The sequence below is a fragment of the Crinia signifera genome, chromosome 6 (assembly GCF_055691185.1).
Source record: "Crinia signifera chromosome 6, ASM5569118v1, whole genome shotgun sequence".
Lineage (NCBI taxonomy): Eukaryota > Metazoa > Chordata > Amphibia > Anura > Myobatrachidae > Crinia > Crinia signifera.
The window spans coordinates 9,416,469-9,434,538 of NC_139222.1; the positions used below are offsets into that span (position 1 = coordinate 9,416,469).

Consider the following 18,070-nt stretch of genomic DNA (forward strand, 5'->3'; position numbering starts at 1 on the left):
ATAGCTCCATTATGCGATATTAAGCCCCCGATGTTACGGTGATCCCCATAGCGCACGCGCTCATCCTTTTCCAAATATGTCCGCCTACACCCCTACTCTCGTAAACTTGTCACCTGACGCGGAATGACGGCTGCCTCCTATGGAATGACGGCCTTTTAATTCGCCATCCTGAAGCCAAAATAGCATTAAAGCAACTCCATTATGCGATATTAAGACCCCGATGTTACGGTGATCCCCATAGCGCACGCGCTCATCCTTTTCCAAATATGTCCGCCTACACACCTACTCTCGTAAACATGTCACCTGACGCGGAATGACGGCTGCATCCTATGGAATGACGGCCTTTTAATTCGCCATCCTGAAGCCAAAATAGCATTAAAATAGCTCCATTATGCGATATTAAGACCCCGATGTTACGGTGATCCCCATAGCGCACGCGCTCATCCTTTTCCAAATATGTCCGCCTACACCCCTACTCTCGTAAACTTGTCACCTGACGCGGAATGACGGCTGCCTCCTATGGAATGACGGCCTTTTAATTCGCCATCCTGAAGCCAAAATAGCATTAAAGCAACTCCATTATGCGATATTAAGACCCCGATGTTACGGTGATCCCCATAGCGCACGCGCTCATCCTTTTCCAAATATGTCCGCCTACACCCCTACTCTCGTAAACATGTCACCTGACGCGGAATGACGGCTGCATCCTATGGAATGACGGCCTTTTAATTCGCCATCCTGAAGCCAAAATAGCATTAAAATAGCTCCATTATGCGATATTAAGACCCCGATGTTACGGTGATCCCCATAGCGCACGCGCTCATCCTTTTCCAAATATGTCCGCCTACACCCCTACTCTCGTAAACATGTCACCTGACACGGAATGACGGCTGCATCCTATGGAATGACGGCCTTTTAATTCGCCATCCTGAAGCCAAAATAGCATTAAAGCAGCTCCATTATGCGATATTAAGCCCCCGATGTTACGGTGATCCCCATAGCGCACGCGCTCATCCTATTCCAAATATGCCCGCCTACACCCCTACTCTCGTAAACATGTCACGTGACGCGGAATGACGGCTGCCTCCTATGGAATGACGGCCTTTTAATTCGCCATCCTGAAGCCAAAATAGCATTAAAATAGCACAGTGGAATGACAGTGTTGTCTGCAGATAAGGAATGCCAATTGACTATAATGGGAGAAAATGACTTTTATATTAATATTTCTGAAATTATTGCACATATCAACTATATTTTAGGTACACTTCTTGCTAAGACCATTACACATATTTTACATGCAGAATGACGCGGAATGACGGCTGCCTCCTATGGAATGACGTCCTTTTAATTCGCCATCCTGTAGCCAAAATAGCATTAAAATAGCTCCATTATGGGATATTAAGACCCCGATGTTACGGTGATCCCCATAGCGCACGCGCTCATCCTTTTCCAAATATGTCTGCCTACACCCCTACTCTCGTAAACTTGTCACCTGACGCGGAATGACGGCTTCCTCCTATGGAATGACGGCCTTTTAATTCGCCATCCTGTAGCCAAAATAGCATTAAAATAGCTCCATTATGCGATATTAAGCCCCCGATGTTACGGTGATCCCCATAGCGCACGCGCTCATCCTTTTCCAAATATGTCCGCCTACACCCCTACTCTCGTAAACTTGTCACCTGACGCGGAATGACGGCTGCCTCCTATGGAATGACGGCCTTTTAATTCGCCATCCTGAAGCCAAAATAGCATTAAAGCAACTCCATTATGCGATATTAAGACCCCGATGTTACGGTGATCCCCATAGCGCACGCGCTCATCCTTTTCCAAATATGTCCGCCTACACACCTACTCTCGTAAACATGTCACCTGACGCGGAATGACGGCTGCATCCTATGGAATGACGGCCTTTTAATTCGCCATCCTGAAGCCAAAATAGCATTAAAATAGCTCCATTATGCGATATTAAGACCCCGATGTTACGGTGATCCCCATAGCGCACGCGCTCATCCTTTTCCAAATATGTCCGCCTACACCCCTACTCTCGTAAACATGTCACCTGACACGGAATGACGGCTGCATCCTATGGAATGACGGCCTTTTAATTCGCCATCCTGAAGCCAAAATAGCATTAAAGCAGCTCCATTATGCGATATTAAGCCCCCGATGTTACGGTGATCCCCATAGCGCACGCGCTCATCCTATTCCAAATATGCCCGCCTACACCCCTACTCTCGTAAACATGTCACGTGACGCGGAATGACGGCTGCCTCCTATGGAATGACGGCCTTTTAATTCGCCATCCTGAAGCCAAAATAGCATTAAAATAGCACAGTGGAATGACAGTGTTGTCTGCAGATAAGGAATGCCAATTGACTATAATGGGAGAAAATGACTTTTATATTAATATTTCTGAAATTATTGCACATATCAACTATATTTTAGGTACACTTCTTGCTAAGACCATTACACATATTTTACATGCAGAATGACGCGGAATGACGGCTGCCTCCTATGGAATGACGTCCTTTTAATTCGCCATCCTGTAGCCAAAATAGCATTAAAATAGCTCCATTATGCGATATTAAGACCCCGATGTTACGGTGATCCCCATAGCGCACGCGCTCATCCTTTTCCAAATATGTCTGCCTACACCCCTACTCTCGTAAACTTGTCACCTGACGCGGAATGACGGCTTCCTCCTATGGAATGACGGCCTTTTAATTCGCCATCCTGTAGCCAAAATAGCATTAAAATAGCTCCATTATGCGATATTAAGCCCCCGATGTTACGGTGATCCCCATAGCGCACGCGCTCATCCTTTTCCAAATATGTCCGCCTACACCCCTACTCTCGTAAACTTGTCACCTGACGCGGAATGACGGCTGCCTCCTATGGAATGACGGCCTTTTAATTCGCCATCCTGAAGCCAAAATAGCATTAAAGCAACTCCATTATGCGATATTAAGACCCCGATGTTACGGTGATCCCCATAGCGCACGCGCTCATCCTTTTCCAAATATGTCCGCCTACACCCCTACTCTCGTAAACATGTCACCTGACGCGGAATGACGGCTGCATCCTATGGAATGACGGCCTTTTAATTCGCCATCCTGAAGCCAAAATAGCATTAAAATAGCTCCATTATGCGATATTAAGACCCCGATGTTACGGTGATCCCCATAGCGCACGCGCTCATCCTTTTCCAAATATGTCCGCCTACACCCCTACTCTCGTAAACATGTCACCTGACACGGAATGCCGGCTGCATCCTATGGAATGACGGCCTTTTAATTCGCCATCCTGAAGCCAAAATAGCATTAAAGCAGCTCCATTATGCGATATTAAGCCCCCGATGTTACGGTGATCCCCATAGCGCACGCGCTCATCCTATTCCAAATATGCCCGCCTACACCCCTACTCTCGTAAACATGTCACGTGACGCGGAATGACGGCTGCCTCCTATGGAATGACGGCCTTTTAATTCGCCATCCTGAAGCCAAAATAGCATTAAAATAGCACAGTGGAATGACAGTGTTGTCTGCAGATAAGGAATGCCAATTGACTATAATGGGAGAAAATGACTTTTATATTAATATTTCTGAAATTATTGCACATATCAACTATATTTTAGGTACACTTCTTGCTAAGACCATTACACATATTTTACATGCAGAATGACGCGGAATGACGGCTGCCTCCTATGGAATGACGTCCTTTTAATTCGCCATCCTGTAGCCAAAATAGCATTAAAATAGCTCCATTATGCGATATTAAGACCCCGATGTTACATGATCCCCATAGCGCACGCGCTCATCCTTTTCCAAATATGTCCGCCTACACCCCTACTCTCGTAAACTTGTCACCTGACGCGGAATGACGGCTGCCTCCTATGGAATGACGGCCTTTTAATTCGCCATCCTGAAGCCAAAATAGCATTAAAGCAACTCCATTATGCGATATTAAGACCCCGATGTTCCATAGGATGCAGCCGTCATTCCGCGTCAGGTGACATGTTTACGAGAGTAGGGGTGTAGGCGGACATATTTGGAAAAGGATGAGCGCGTGCGCTATGGGGATCACCGTAACATCGGGGTCTTAATATCGCATAATGGAGTTGCTTTAATGCTATTTTGGCTTCAGGATGGCGAATTAAAAGGCCGTCATTCCATAGGAGGCAGCCGTCATTCCGCGTCAGGTGACAAGTTTACGAGAGTAGGGGTGTAGGCGGACATATTTGGAAAAGGATGAGCTCGTGCGCTATTGGGATCACCGTAACATCGGGGTCTTAATATCGCATAATGGAGCTATTTTAATGCTATTTTGGCTACAGGATGGCGAATTAAAAGGCCGTCATTCCATAGGAGGCAGCCGTCATTACGCGTCAGGTGACAAGTTTACGAGAGTAGGGGTGTAGGCGGACATATTTGGAAAAGGATGAGCGCGTGCGCTATGGGGATCACCGTAACATCGGGGTCTTAATATCGCATAATGGAGCTATTTTAATGCTATTTTGGCTTCAGGATGGCGAATTAAAAGGCCGTCATTCCATAGGATGCAGCCGTCATTCCGCGTCAGGTGACATGTTTACGAGAGTAGGGGTGTAGGCGGACATATTTGGAAAAGGATGAGCGCGTGCGCTATGGGGATCACCGTAACATCGGGGTCTTAATATCGCATAATGGAGCTGCTTTAATGCTATTTTGGCTTCAGGATGGCGAATTAAAAGGCCGTCATTCCATAGGAGGCAGCCGTCATTCCGCGTCAGGTGACATGTTTACGAGAGTAGGGGTGTAGGCGGACATATTTGGAAAAGGATGAGCGCGTGCGCTATGGGGATCACCGTAACATCGGGGTCTTAATATCGCATAATGGAGTTGCTTTAATGCTATTTTGGCTTCAGGATGGCGAATTAAAAGGCCGTCATTCCATAGGAGGCAGCCGTCATTCCGCGTCAGGTGACAAGTTTACGAGAGTAGGGGTGTAGGCGGACATATTTGGAAAAGGATGAGCGCGTGCGCTATGGGGATCACCGTAACATCGGGGGCTTAATATCGCATAATGGAGCTATTTTAATGCTATTTTGGCTACAGGATGGCGAATTAAAAGGCCGTCATTCCATAGGAGGAAGCCGTCATTCCGCGTCAGGTGACAAGTTTACGAGAGTAGGGGTGTAGGCAGACATATTTGGAAAAGGATGAGCGCGTGCGCTATGGGGATCACCGTAACATCGGGGTCTTAATATCGCATAATGGAGCTATTTTAATGCTATTTTGGCTACAGGATGGCGAATTAAAAGGACGTCATTCCATAGGAGGCAGCCGTCATTCCGCGTCATTCTGCATGTAAAATATGTGTAATGGTCTTAGCAAGAAGTGTACCTAAAATATAGTTGATATGTGCAATAATTTCAGAAATATTAATATAAAAGTCATTTTCTCCCATTATAGTCAATTGGCATTCCTTATCTGCAGACAACACTGTCATTCCACTGTGCTATTTTAATGCTATTTTGGCTTCAGGATGGCGAATTAAAAGGCCGTCATTCCATAGGAGGCAGCCGACATTCCGCGTCACGTGACATGTTTACGAGAGTAGGGGTGTAGGCGGGCATATTTGGAATAGGATGAGCGCGTGCGCTATGGGGATCACCGTAACATCGGGGTCTTAATATCGCATAATGGAGCTATTTTAATGCTATTTTGGCTTCAGGATGGCGAATTAAAAGGCCGTCATTCCATAGGATGCAGCCGTCATTCCGCGTCAGGTGACATGTTTACGAGAGTAGGGGTGTAGGCGGACATATTTGGAAAAGGATGAGCGCGTGCGCTATGGGGATCACCGTAACATCGGGGTCTTAATATCGCATAATGGAGTTGCTTTAATGCTATTTTGGCTTCAGGATGGCGAATTAAAAGGCCGTCATTCCATAGGAGGCAGCCGTCATTCCGCGTCAGGTGACAAGTTTACGAGAGTAGGGGTGTAGGCGGACATATTTGGAAAAGGATGAGCGCGTGCGCTATGGGGATCACCGTAACATCGGGGGCTTAATATCGCATAATGGAGCTATTTTAATGCTATTTTGGCTACAGGATGGCGAATTAAAAGGCCGTCATTCCATAGGAGGAAGCCGTCATTCCGCGTCAGGTGACAAGTTTACGAGAGTAGGGGTGTAGGCAGACATATTTGGAAAAGGATGAGCGCGTGCGCTATGGGGATCACCGTAACATCGGGGTCTTAATATCGCATAATGGAGCTATTTTAATGCTATTTTGGCTACAGGATGGCGAATTAAAAGGACGTCATTCCATAGGAGGCAGCCGTCATTCCGCGTCATTCTGCATGTAAAATATGTGTAATGGTCTTAGCAAGAAGTGTACCTAAAATATAGTTGATATGTGCAATAATTTCAGAAATATTAATATAAAAGTCATTTTCTCCCATTATAGTCAATTGGCATTCCTTATCTGCAGACAACACTGTCATTCCACTGTGCTATTTTAATGCTATTTTGGCTTCAGGATGGCGAATTAAAAGGCCGTCATTCCATAGGAGGCAGCCGTCATTCCGCGTCACGTGACATGTTTACGAGAGTAGGGGTGTAGGCGGGCATATTTGGAATAGGATGAGCGCGTGCGCTATGGGGATCACCGTAACATCGGGGGCTTAATATCGCATAATGGAGCTGCTTTAATGCTATTTTGGCTTCAGGATGGCGAATTAAAAGGCCGTCATTCCATAGGATGCAGCCGTCATTCCGTGTCAGGTGACATGTTTACGAGAGTAGGGGTGTAGGCGGACATATTTGGAAAAGGATGAGCGCGTGCGCTATGGGGATCACCGTAACATCGGGGTCTTAATATCGCATAATGGAGCTATTTTAATGCTATTTTGGCTTCAGGATGGCGAATTAAAAGGCCGTCATTCCATAGGATGCAGCCGTCATTCCGCGTCAGGTGACATGTTTACGAGAGTAGGGGTGTAGGCGGACATATTTGGAAAAGGATGAGCGCGTGCGCTATGGGGATCACCGTAACATCGGGGTCTTAATATCGCATAATGGAGCTGCTTTAATGCTATTTTGGCTTCAGGATGGCGAATTAAAAGGCCGTCATTCCATAGGAGGCAGCCGTCATTACGCGTCAGGTGACAAGTTTACGAGAGTAGGGGTGTAGGCGGACATATTTGGAAAAGGATGAGCTCGTGCGCTATTGGGATCACCGTAACATCGGGGTCTTAATATCGCATAATGGAGCTATTTTAATGCTATTTTGGCTACAGGATGGCGAATTAAAAGGCCGTCATTCCATAGGATGCAGCCGTCATTCCGCATCAGGTGACATGTTTACGAGAGTAGGGGTGTAGGCGGACATATTTGGAAAAGGATGAGCGCGTGCGCTATGGGGATCACCGTAACATCGGGGTCTTAATATCGCATAATGGAGCTATTTTAATGCTATTTTGGCTTCAGGATGGCGAATTAAAAGGCCGTCATTCCATAGGATGCAGCCGTCATTCCGCGTCAGGTGACATGTTTACGAGAGTAGGGGTGTAGGCGGACATATTTGGAAAAGGATGAGCGCGTGCGCTATGGGGATCACCGTAACATCGGGGTCTTAATATCGCATAATGGAGCTGCTTTAATGCTATTTTGGCTTCAGGATGGCGAATTAAAAGGCCGTCATTCCATAGGAGGCAGCCGTCATTACGCGTCAGGTGACAAGTTTACGAGAGTAGGGGTGTAGGCGGACATATTTGGAAAAGGATGAGCGCGTGCGCTATGGGGATCACCGTAACATCGGGGTCTTAATATCGCATAATGGAGCTATTTTAATGCTATTTTGGCTACAGGATGGCGAATTAAAAGGCCGTCATTCCATAGGAGGAAGCCGTCATTCCGCGTCATTCTGCATGTAAAATATGTGTAATGGTCTTAGCAAGAAGTATACCAAAAATATAGTTGATATGTGCAATAATTTCAGAAATATTAATATAAAAGTCATTTTCTCCCATTATAGTCAATTGGCATTCCTTATCTGCAGACAACACTGTCATTCCACTGTGCTATTTTAATGCTATTTTGGCTTCAGGATGGCGAATTAAAAGGCCGTCATTCCATAGGAGGCAGCCGTCATTCCGCGTCACGTGACATGTTTACGAGAGTAGGGGTGTAGGCGGGCATATTTGGAATAGGATGAGCGCGTGCGCTATGGGGATCACCGTAACATCGGGGGCTTAATATCGCATAATGGAGCTGCTTTAATGCTATTTTGGCTTCAGGATGGCGAATTAAAAGGCCGTCATTCCATAGGATGCAGCCGTCATTCCGTGTCAGGTGACATGTTTACGAGAGTAGGGGTGTAGGCGGACATATTTGGAAAAGGATGAGCGCGTGCGCTATGGGGATCACCGTAACATCGGGGTCTTAATATCGCATAATGGAGCTGCTTTAATGCTATTTTGGCTTCAGGATGGCGAATTAAAAGGCCGTCATTCCATAGGAGGCAGCCGTCATTACGCGTCAGGTGACAAGTTTACGAGAGTAGGGGTGTAGGCGGACATATTTGGAAAAGGATGAGCTCGTGCGCTATTGGGATCACCGTAACATCGGGGTCTTAATATCGCATAATGGAGCTATTTTAATGCTATTTTGGCTACAGGATGGCGAATTAAAAGGCCGTCATTCCATAGGAGGAAGCCGTCATTCCGCGTCAGGTGACAAGTTTACGAGAGTAGGGGTGTAGGCAGACATATTTGGAAAAGGATGAGCGCGTGCGCTATGGGGATCACCGTAACATCGGGGTCTTAATATCGCATAATGGAGCTATTTTAATGCTATTTTGGCTACAGGATGGCGAATTAAAAGGACGTCATTCCATAGGAGGCAGCCGTCATTCCGCGTCATTCTGCATGTAAAATATGTGTAATGGTCTTAGCAAGAAGTGTACCTAAAATATAGTTGATATGTGCAATAATTTCAGAAATATTAATATAAAAGTCATTTTCTCCCATTATAGTCAATTGGCATTCCTTATCTGCAGACAACACTGTCATTCCACTGTGCTATTTTAATGCTATTTTGGCTTCAGGATGGCGAATTAAAAGGCCGTCATTCCATAGGAGGCAGCCGTCATTCCGCGTCACGTGACATGTTTACGAGAGTAGGGGTGTAGGCGGGCATATTTGGAATAGGATGAGCGCGTGCGCTATGGGGATCACCGTAACATCGGGGGCTTAATATCGCATAATGGAGCTGCTTTAATGCTATTTTGGCTTCAGGATGGCGAATTAAAAGGCCGTCATTCCATAGGATGCAGCCGTCATTCCGTGTCAGGTGACATGTTTACGAGAGTAGGGGTGTAGGCGGACATATTTGGAAAAGGATGAGCGCGTGCGCTATGGGGATCACCGTAACATCGGGGTCTTAATATCGCATAATGGAGCTATTTTAATGCTATTTTGGCTTCAGGATGGCGAATTAAAAGGCCGTCATTCCATAGGATGCAGCCGTCATTCCGCGTCAGGTGACATGTTTACGAGAGTAGGGGTGTAGGCGGACATATTTGGAAAAGGATGAGCGCGTGCGCTATGGGGATCACCGTAACATCGGGGTCTTAATATCGCATAATGGAGCTGCTTTAATGCTATTTTGGCTTCAGGATGGCGAATTAAAAGGCCGTCATTCCATAGGAGGCAGCCGTCATTACGCGTCAGGTGACAAGTTTACGAGAGTAGGGGTGTAGGCGGACATATTTGGAAAAGGATGAGCTCGTGCGCTATTGGGATCACCGTAACATCGGGGTCTTAATATCGCATAATGGAGCTATTTTAATGCTATTTTGGCTACAGGATGGCGAATTAAAAGGCCGTCATTCCATAGGATGCAGCCGTCATTCCGCATCAGGTGACATGTTTACGAGAGTAGGGGTGTAGGCGGACATATTTGGAAAAGGATGAGCGCGTGCGCTATGGGGATCACCGTAACATCGGGGTCTTAATATCGCATAATGGAGCTATTTTAATGCTATTTTGGCTTCAGGATGGCGAATTAAAAGGCCGTCATTCCATAGGATGCAGCCGTCATTCCGCGTCAGGTGACATGTTTACGAGAGTAGGGGTGTAGGCGGACATATTTGGAAAAGGATGAGCGCGTGCGCTATGGGGATCACCGTAACATCGGGGTCTTAATATCGCATAATGGAGCTGCTTTAATGCTATTTTGGCTTCAGGATGGCGAATTAAAAGGCCGTCATTCCATAGGAGGCAGCCGTCATTACGCGTCAGGTGACAAGTTTACGAGAGTAGGGGTGTAGGCGGACATATTTGGAAAAGGATGAGCGCGTGCGCTATGGGGATCACCGTAACATCGGGGTCTTAATATCGCATAATGGAGCTATTTTAATGCTATTTTGGCTACAGGATGGCGAATTAAAAGGCCGTCATTCCATAGGAGGAAGCCGTCATTCCGCGTCATTCTGCATGTAAAATATGTGTAATGGTCTTAGCAAGAAGTATACCAAAAATATAGTTGATATGTGCAATAATTTCAGAAATATTAATATAAAAGTCATTTTCTCCCATTATAGTCAATTGGCATTCCTTATCTGCAGACAACACTGTCATTCCACTGTGCTATTTTAATGCTATTTTGGCTTCAGGATGGCGAATTAAAAGGCCGTCATTCCATAGGAGGCAGCCGTCATTCCGCGTCACGTGACATGTTTACGAGAGTAGGGGTGTAGGCGGGCATATTTGGAATAGGATGAGCGCGTGCGCTATGGGGATCACCGTAACATCGGGGGCTTAATATCGCATAATGGAGCTGCTTTAATGCTATTTTGGCTTCAGGATGGCGAATTAAAAGGCCGTCATTCCATAGGATGCAGCCGTCATTCCGTGTCAGGTGACATGTTTACGAGAGTAGGGGTGTAGGCGGACATATTTGGAAAAGGATGAGCGCGTGCGCTATGGGGATCACCGTAACATCGGGGTCTTAATATCGCATAATGGAGCTGCTTTAATGCTATTTTGGCTTCAGGATGGCGAATTAAAAGGCCGTCATTCCATAGGAGGCAGCCGTCATTACGCGTCAGGTGACAAGTTTACGAGAGTAGGGGTGTAGGCGGACATATTTGGAAAAGGATGAGCTCGTGCGCTATTGGGATCACCGTAACATCGGGGTCTTAATATCGCATAATGGAGCTATTTTAATGCTATTTTGGCTACAGGATGGCGAATTAAAAGGCCGTCATTCCATAGGATGCAGCCGTCATTCCGCATCAGGTGACATGTTTACGAGAGTAGGGGTGTAGGCGGACATATTTGGAAAAGGATGAGCGCGTGCGCTATGGGGATCACCGTAACATCGGGGTCTTAATATCGCATAATGGAGCTATTTTAATGCTATTTTGGCTTCAGGATGGCGAATTAAAAGGCCGTCATTCCATAGGATGCAGCCGTCATTCCGCGTCAGGTGACATGTTTACGAGAGTAGGGGTGTAGGCGGACATATTTGGAAAAGGATGAGCGCGTGCGCTATGGGGATCACCGTAACATCGGGGTCTTAATATCGCATAATGGAGCTGCTTTAATGCTATTTTGGCTTCAGGATGGCGAATTAAAAGGCCGTCATTCCATAGGAGGCAGCCGTCATTACGCGTCAGGTGACAAGTTTACGAGAGTAGGGGTGTAGGCGGACATATTTGGAAAAGGATGAGCTCGTGCGCTATTGGGATCACCGTAACATTGGGGTCTTAATATCGCATAATGGAGCTATTTTAATGCTATTTTGGCTACAGGATGGCGAATTAAAAGGCCGTCATTCCATAGGATGCAGCCGTCATTCCGCATCAGGTGACATGTTTACGAGAGTAGGGGTGTAGGCGGACATATTTGGAAAAGGATGAGCGCGTGCGCTATGGGGATCACCGTAACATCGGGGTCTTAATATCGCATAATGGAGCTATTTTAATGCTATTTTGGCTTCAGGATGGCGAATTAAAAGGCCGTCATTCCATAGGATGCAGCCGTCATTCCGCGTCAGGTGACATGTTTACGAGAGTAGGGGTGTAGGCGGACATATTTGGAAAAGGATGAGCGCGTGCGCTATGGGGATCACCGTAACATCGGGGTCTTAATATCGCATAATGGAGCTGCTTTAATGCTATTTTGGCTTCAGGATGGCGAATTAAAAGGCCGTCATTCCATAGGAGGCAGCCGTCATTACGCGTCAGGTGACAAGTTTACGAGAGTAGGGGTGTAGGCGGACATATTTGGAAAAGGATGAGCGCGTGCGCTATGGGGATCACCGTAACATCGGGGTCTTAATATCGCATAATGGAGCTATTTTAATGCTATTTTGGCTACAGGATGGCGAATTAAAAGGCCGTCATTCCATAGGAGGAAGCCGTCATTCCGCGTCATTCTGCATGTAAAATATGTGTAATGGTCTTAGCAAGAAGTATACCAAAAATATAGTTGATATGTGCAATAATTTCAGAAATATTAATATAAAAGTCATTTTCTCCCATTATAGTCAATTGGCATTCCTTATCTGCAGACAACACTGTCATTCCACTGTCATTCCTTTTAGTACATCCCCAGGTGGGATTGGGGGGGGGGGGAGTAATAGGGGAAGATGGGAGACGGGTGGCCGCCAGTGACTACTGGGAATAGGACAGTATACAGTAACACCGGGGGATGTGGGGGGATGTGACCGGAGAGGTGACTGCTGGGAATGGACGTTATACAGTAACACCGGGGGATGTGACTGGAGAGGTGACTGCTGGAAATGGGACATTATACAGTAACACCGGGGGATGTGACCGGAAAGGTGACTGCTGGGAATGGGACGTTATACAGTAACACCGGGGGATGTGACCGGAGAGGTGACTGCTGGGAATGGGACGTTATACAGTAACACCGGGGGGATGTGACAGGAGAGGTGACTGCTTGGAGTGGGATGTTATACAGTAACACCGATTGATGTGACCGGAGAGGTGACTGCTGGGAATGGGACGTTATACAGTAACACCGGGGGATGGGACCGGAGAGGTGACTGCTGAGAATGGGGCATTATACAGTAACACCGGGGATGTGACAGGAGAGGTGACTGCTGGGAATGGGGCATTATACAGTAACACCGGGGATGTGACAGGAGAGGTGACTGCTGGGAATGGGACGTTATACAGTAACACCGGGGATGTGACCGGAGAGGTGACTGCTGGGAATGGGATGTTTTACAGTAACACCGGGGGATGTGACCGGAGAGGTGACTGCTGGGAATGGGATGTTATACAGTAACACCGGGGGGATGTGACCGGAGAGGTGACTGCTGGGAATGGGACGTTATACAGTAACACAGGGGGATGTGACCGGAGAGGTGATTGCTGGGAATGGGATGTTATACAGTAACACCGGGGGATGTGACCGGAGAGGTGACTGCTGAGAATGGGGCATTATACAGTAACACCGGGGGATGTGACCGGAGAGGTGACTGCTGGAAATGGGGTGTTATACAGTAACACCGGGGATGTGACAGGAGAGGTGACTGCTGGGAATGGGACGTTATACAGTAACACCGGGGATGTGACCGGAGAGGTGACTGCTGGGAATGGGATGTTTTACAGTAACACCGGGGGATGTGTCTGGGTGATGACTGTATCCTTGTGTGTGTCAGGTTCCTATAAGGTGTGAGGATGTCACTGTCTATCTTTCCATACAGGAGTCAGAATATATAGAGGAACACAGGGGTCTGTACAAGGACATGATGATGGATTATCACTGGCCCCTCACGTCACTGGGTAAGAAGAGCCCTTCATCTCTTGTTAAGAGGAGAACAACTGTTATACACAGGATCTGATAATTGCTCATAAAAAAAATAATTTCCATCATTGGGTGTCTTTACAGATGGGGCCAGTAAAAGAGATACCCCAGAGAGATGTCCCAGTCCTCTGTATTCCCAGGACCACACAGAGGAGAATCACAGTGTCCCACAGGAGGAGCAGGTAGGTGGGCTTTATAATTAAAACAAAATAGCACTGTCTTTTCATTACATGATATATGACGAATCTGTCTGTACCTTATACACTCATATTCTGTATGAATGAAATCAGACATACTGTAATTGTATTTATCTTATTGTATTGTTCATTATTTAGGGTAACAATCTGACTAATATTAAGGTAGAAGATATAAAAGAGGAAGAGGAGACGTATGTGACGGGTGATCAGCAGTGTAAGGAGGAGGAAATCCCTACAGGTATCAGCACAGGTGAGTAATAATCACTAAGCTCCAGTCTAGCCTATTCTCAAAATGAGTCACGCATATATAGATACCAACAATGGTAAAGAGGCCACGTGAAGCATTCATCGTCTGCTCTATAATTTCAACACTGTGTTAAAGCCGAATGATTACAGTTATAGTGCCGGCACCGTACCAAGGCTTTAGTTAGCATGTGAAGCTACTGTGGTGTCGGCACACTGTTGCCGATGGTCATGTAGTGGAGAATTTCACTGCCCCAATAATGACAAAAAAAGCATTACATGCTTTCCATGGAGGAGTGGGAGTATATAGAGGAACACCGGGGTCTGTACAAGGACGTGATGATGGAGAATCACCGGCCCCTCACATCAGTGGGTAAGAGGAGACTGTCATGTAGTGTAATGGAGAGAGCAGCTATGGGGCCACCTAGATATACGGCATCTGATAATCACATATATACAATGTCCTCAGTCACTGTGTGTCTCCTACAGATGGGGCCAGTAACAGAGATACCCCAGAGAGATGTCCCCGTCCTCTGTATTCCCAGGATAATCACATATATACAATGTCCTCAGTCACTGTGTGTCTCCTACAGATGGGCCCAGTAACAGGGATACCCCAGAGAGATGTCCCGTCCTCTGTATTCCCAGGACAATCACATATATACAATGTCCTCAGTCACTGTGTGTCTCCTACAGATGGGCCCAGTAACAGGAATACCCCAGAGAGATGTCCCCGTCCTCTGTATTCCCAGGATAATCACATATATACAATGTCCTCAGTCACTGCGTGTCTCCTACAGATGGGGCCAGTAACAGAGATACCCCAGAGAGATGTCCCCGTCCTCTGTATTCCCAGGATAATCACATATATACAATGTCCTCAGTCACTGCCTGTCTCCTACAGATGGGCCCAGTAACAGGAATACCCCAGAGAGATGTCCCCGTCCTCTGTATTCCCAGGATAATCACATATATACAATGTCCTCAGTCACTGCGTGTCTCCTACAGATGGGGCCAGTAACAGAGATACCCCAGAGAGATGTCCCCGTCCTCTGTATTCCCAGGATAATCACATATATACAATGTCCTCAGTCACTGCCTGTCTCCTACAGATGGGCCCAGTAACAGGAATACCCCAGAGAGATGTCCCCGTCCTCTGTATTCCCTGGATAATCACATATATATAATGTCCTCAGTCACTGTGTGTCTCCTACAGATGGGCCCAGTAACAGAGATACCCCATAGAGATGTCCCCGTCCTCTGTATTCCCAGGATAATCACATATATACAATGTCCTCAGTCACTGTGTGTCTCCTACAGATGGGCCAAGTAACAGAGATACCCCAGAGAGATGTCCCCGTCCTCTGTATTCCCAGGATAATCACATATATACAATGTCCTCAGTCACTGCCTGTCTCCTACAGATGGGCCCAGTAACAGGAATACCCCAGAGAGATGTCCCCGTCCTCTGTATTCCCTGGATAATCACATATATATAATGTCCTCAGTCACTGTGTGTCTCCTACAGATGGGCCCAGTAACAGAGATACCCCATAGAGATGTCCCCGTCCTCTGTATTCCCAGGATAATCACATATATACAATGTCCTCAGTCACTGCGTGTCTCCTACAGATGGGGCCAGTAACAGGAATACCCCAGAGAGATGTCCCCGTCCTCTGTATTCCCAGGATGATCACATATATACAGTGTCCTCAGTCACTGCGTGTCTCCTACAGATGGGCCCAGTAACAGGAATACCCCAGAGAGATGTCCCCGTCCTCTGTATTCCCAGGATAATCACATATATACCATGTCCTCAGTCACTGTGTGTCTCCTACAGATGGGGCCAGTAACAGGAATACCCCAGAGAGATGTCCCCGTCCTCTGTATTCCCAGGATAATCACATATATACAATGTCCTCAGTCACTGCGTGTCTCCTACAGATGGGCCCAGTAACAGGAATACCCCAGAGAGATGTCCCCGTCCTCTGTATTCCCAGGATAATCACATATATACAATGTCCTCAGTCACTGTGTGTCTCCTACAGATGGGGCCAGTAACAGGAATACCCCAGAGAGATGTCCCTGTCCTCTGTATTCCCAGGATAATCACATATATACCATGTCCTCAGTCACTGCGTGTCTCCTACAGATGGGCCCAGTAACAGGAATACCCCAGAGAGATGTCCCCGTCCTCTGTATTCCCAGGATAATCACATATATACAATGTCCTCAGTCACTGTGTGTCTCCTACAGATGGGCCCAGTAACAGGAATACCCCAGAGAGATGTCCCCGTCCTCTGTATTCCCAGGATAATCACATATATACCATGTACTCAGTCACTGTGTGTCTCCTACAGATGGGCCCAGTAACAGAGATACCCCAGAGAGATGTCCCCGTCCTCTGTATTCCCAGGATAATCACATATATACCATGTCCTCAGTCACTGTGTGTCTCCTACAGATGGGCCCAGTAACAGGAATACCCCAGAGAGATGTCCCCGTCCTCTGTATTCCCAGGATAATCACATATATACAATGTACTCAGTCACTGCGTGTCTCCTACAGATGGGGCCAGTAACAGGAATACCCCAGAGAGATGTCCTCATCCTCTGTATTCCCAGGACCACACAGAGGAGAATCACAGTGTCCCACAGGAGGAGCAGGTAGGTGGGATTGGGGATCTTTTAAAATATTAGTGTGGTTTGTAGGGAAACTGAGTGTCTCTTATGTTTTTTTTTAATGTTTATTCTAAATAAAAAATGTTTAGGGTGAAGCCTGTACTAATATTAAAGTAGATGAAATAAAAAAGGAAGAGGGAACGTATGTGATGGGTGATCAGCAGCGTAAGGAGAAGAAAATCCTTAACGATATTAGCAAAATCCCTACAGATATCAGCACAGGTGAGTAATATAAACAGTAAAGTACAGTACAGACTGTGGGAAATGTTTCTGGCCAGTGGGGGAGTCATGAAGCCCCTATTATACTCCTGCTCTCCCCCTCACATCATGTCACTGTGTGTTACCAGCCCACAGATCTGACCAGTCTCCTCCCCGCACTCTCTGGTGTATCTCATACATCAGGAGCCATCAGCCCCTATTAAACTCCTGCTCTCCCCCTCACATCATGTCACTGTGTTTTACCAGCCCAGAGATCTGACCAGTCTCCTTTCCGCACTCTCTGGTGTATCTCATACATCAGGTGCCATCAGCCCCTATTATACTCCTGCTCTCCCCCTCACATCATGTCACTGTGTGATACCAGCCCAGAGATCTGACCAGTCTCCTCCCTGCACTCTCTGGTGTATCTCATACATCAGGAGCCATCAGCCCCTATTATACTCCTGCTCCCCCCCCCCCCCTCACATCATGTCACTGTGTGTTACCAGCCCAGAGATCTGACCAGTCTCCTCCCCGCACTCTCTGGTGTATCTCATACATCAGGAGCCATCAGCCCCTATTATACTCCTGCTCCCCCCCCCCCCCCTCACATCATGTCACTGTGTTTTACCAGCCCAGAGATCTGACCAGTCTCCTTTCCGCACTCTCTGGTGTATCTCATACATCAGGTGCCATCAGCCCCTATTATACTCCTGCTCTCCCCCTCACATCATGTCACTGTGTGTTACCAGCCCAGAGATCTGACCGGTCTCCTTCCTACACTCTCTGGTGTATCTCATACATCAGGAGCCATCAGCCCTTATTATACTCCTGCTCTCCCCCTCACATCATGTTACTGTGTGTTACCAGCCCAGAGATCTGACCAGTCTCCTCCCCGCACTCTCTGGTGTATCCCATACATCA

General features: G+C 46.9%; 1 protein-coding gene across 8 annotated transcripts in view; it reads left to right on the forward strand.

Annotated features, from left to right (window-relative positions):
* LOC146009905 (zinc finger MYM-type protein 1-like) overlaps positions 1-18,070 on the forward strand; it is a 298,717-nt gene that overhangs the window by 170,779 nt on the left and 109,868 nt on the right. For 5 of the 8 annotated variants that reach the window (XM_083150506.1, XM_083150507.1, XM_083150504.1 and 2 more), the window contains exons 2-6: positions 13,727-13,805; positions 13,912-14,009; positions 14,163-14,274; positions 16,836-16,933; positions 17,038-17,170. The exons of 1 other annotated variant lie outside the window; for it this stretch is intronic. In XM_083150506.1, the coding sequence (XP_083006632.1) occupies positions 13,727-13,805; positions 13,912-14,009; positions 14,163-14,274; positions 16,836-16,933; positions 17,038-17,170 (520 nt within the window). The remainder of the gene's footprint in view (positions 1-13,726; positions 13,806-13,911; positions 14,010-14,162; positions 14,275-16,835; positions 16,934-17,037; positions 17,171-18,070) is intronic. 2 more of the 8 variants (XM_083150510.1, XM_083150508.1) reach the window with 2 other exon arrangements.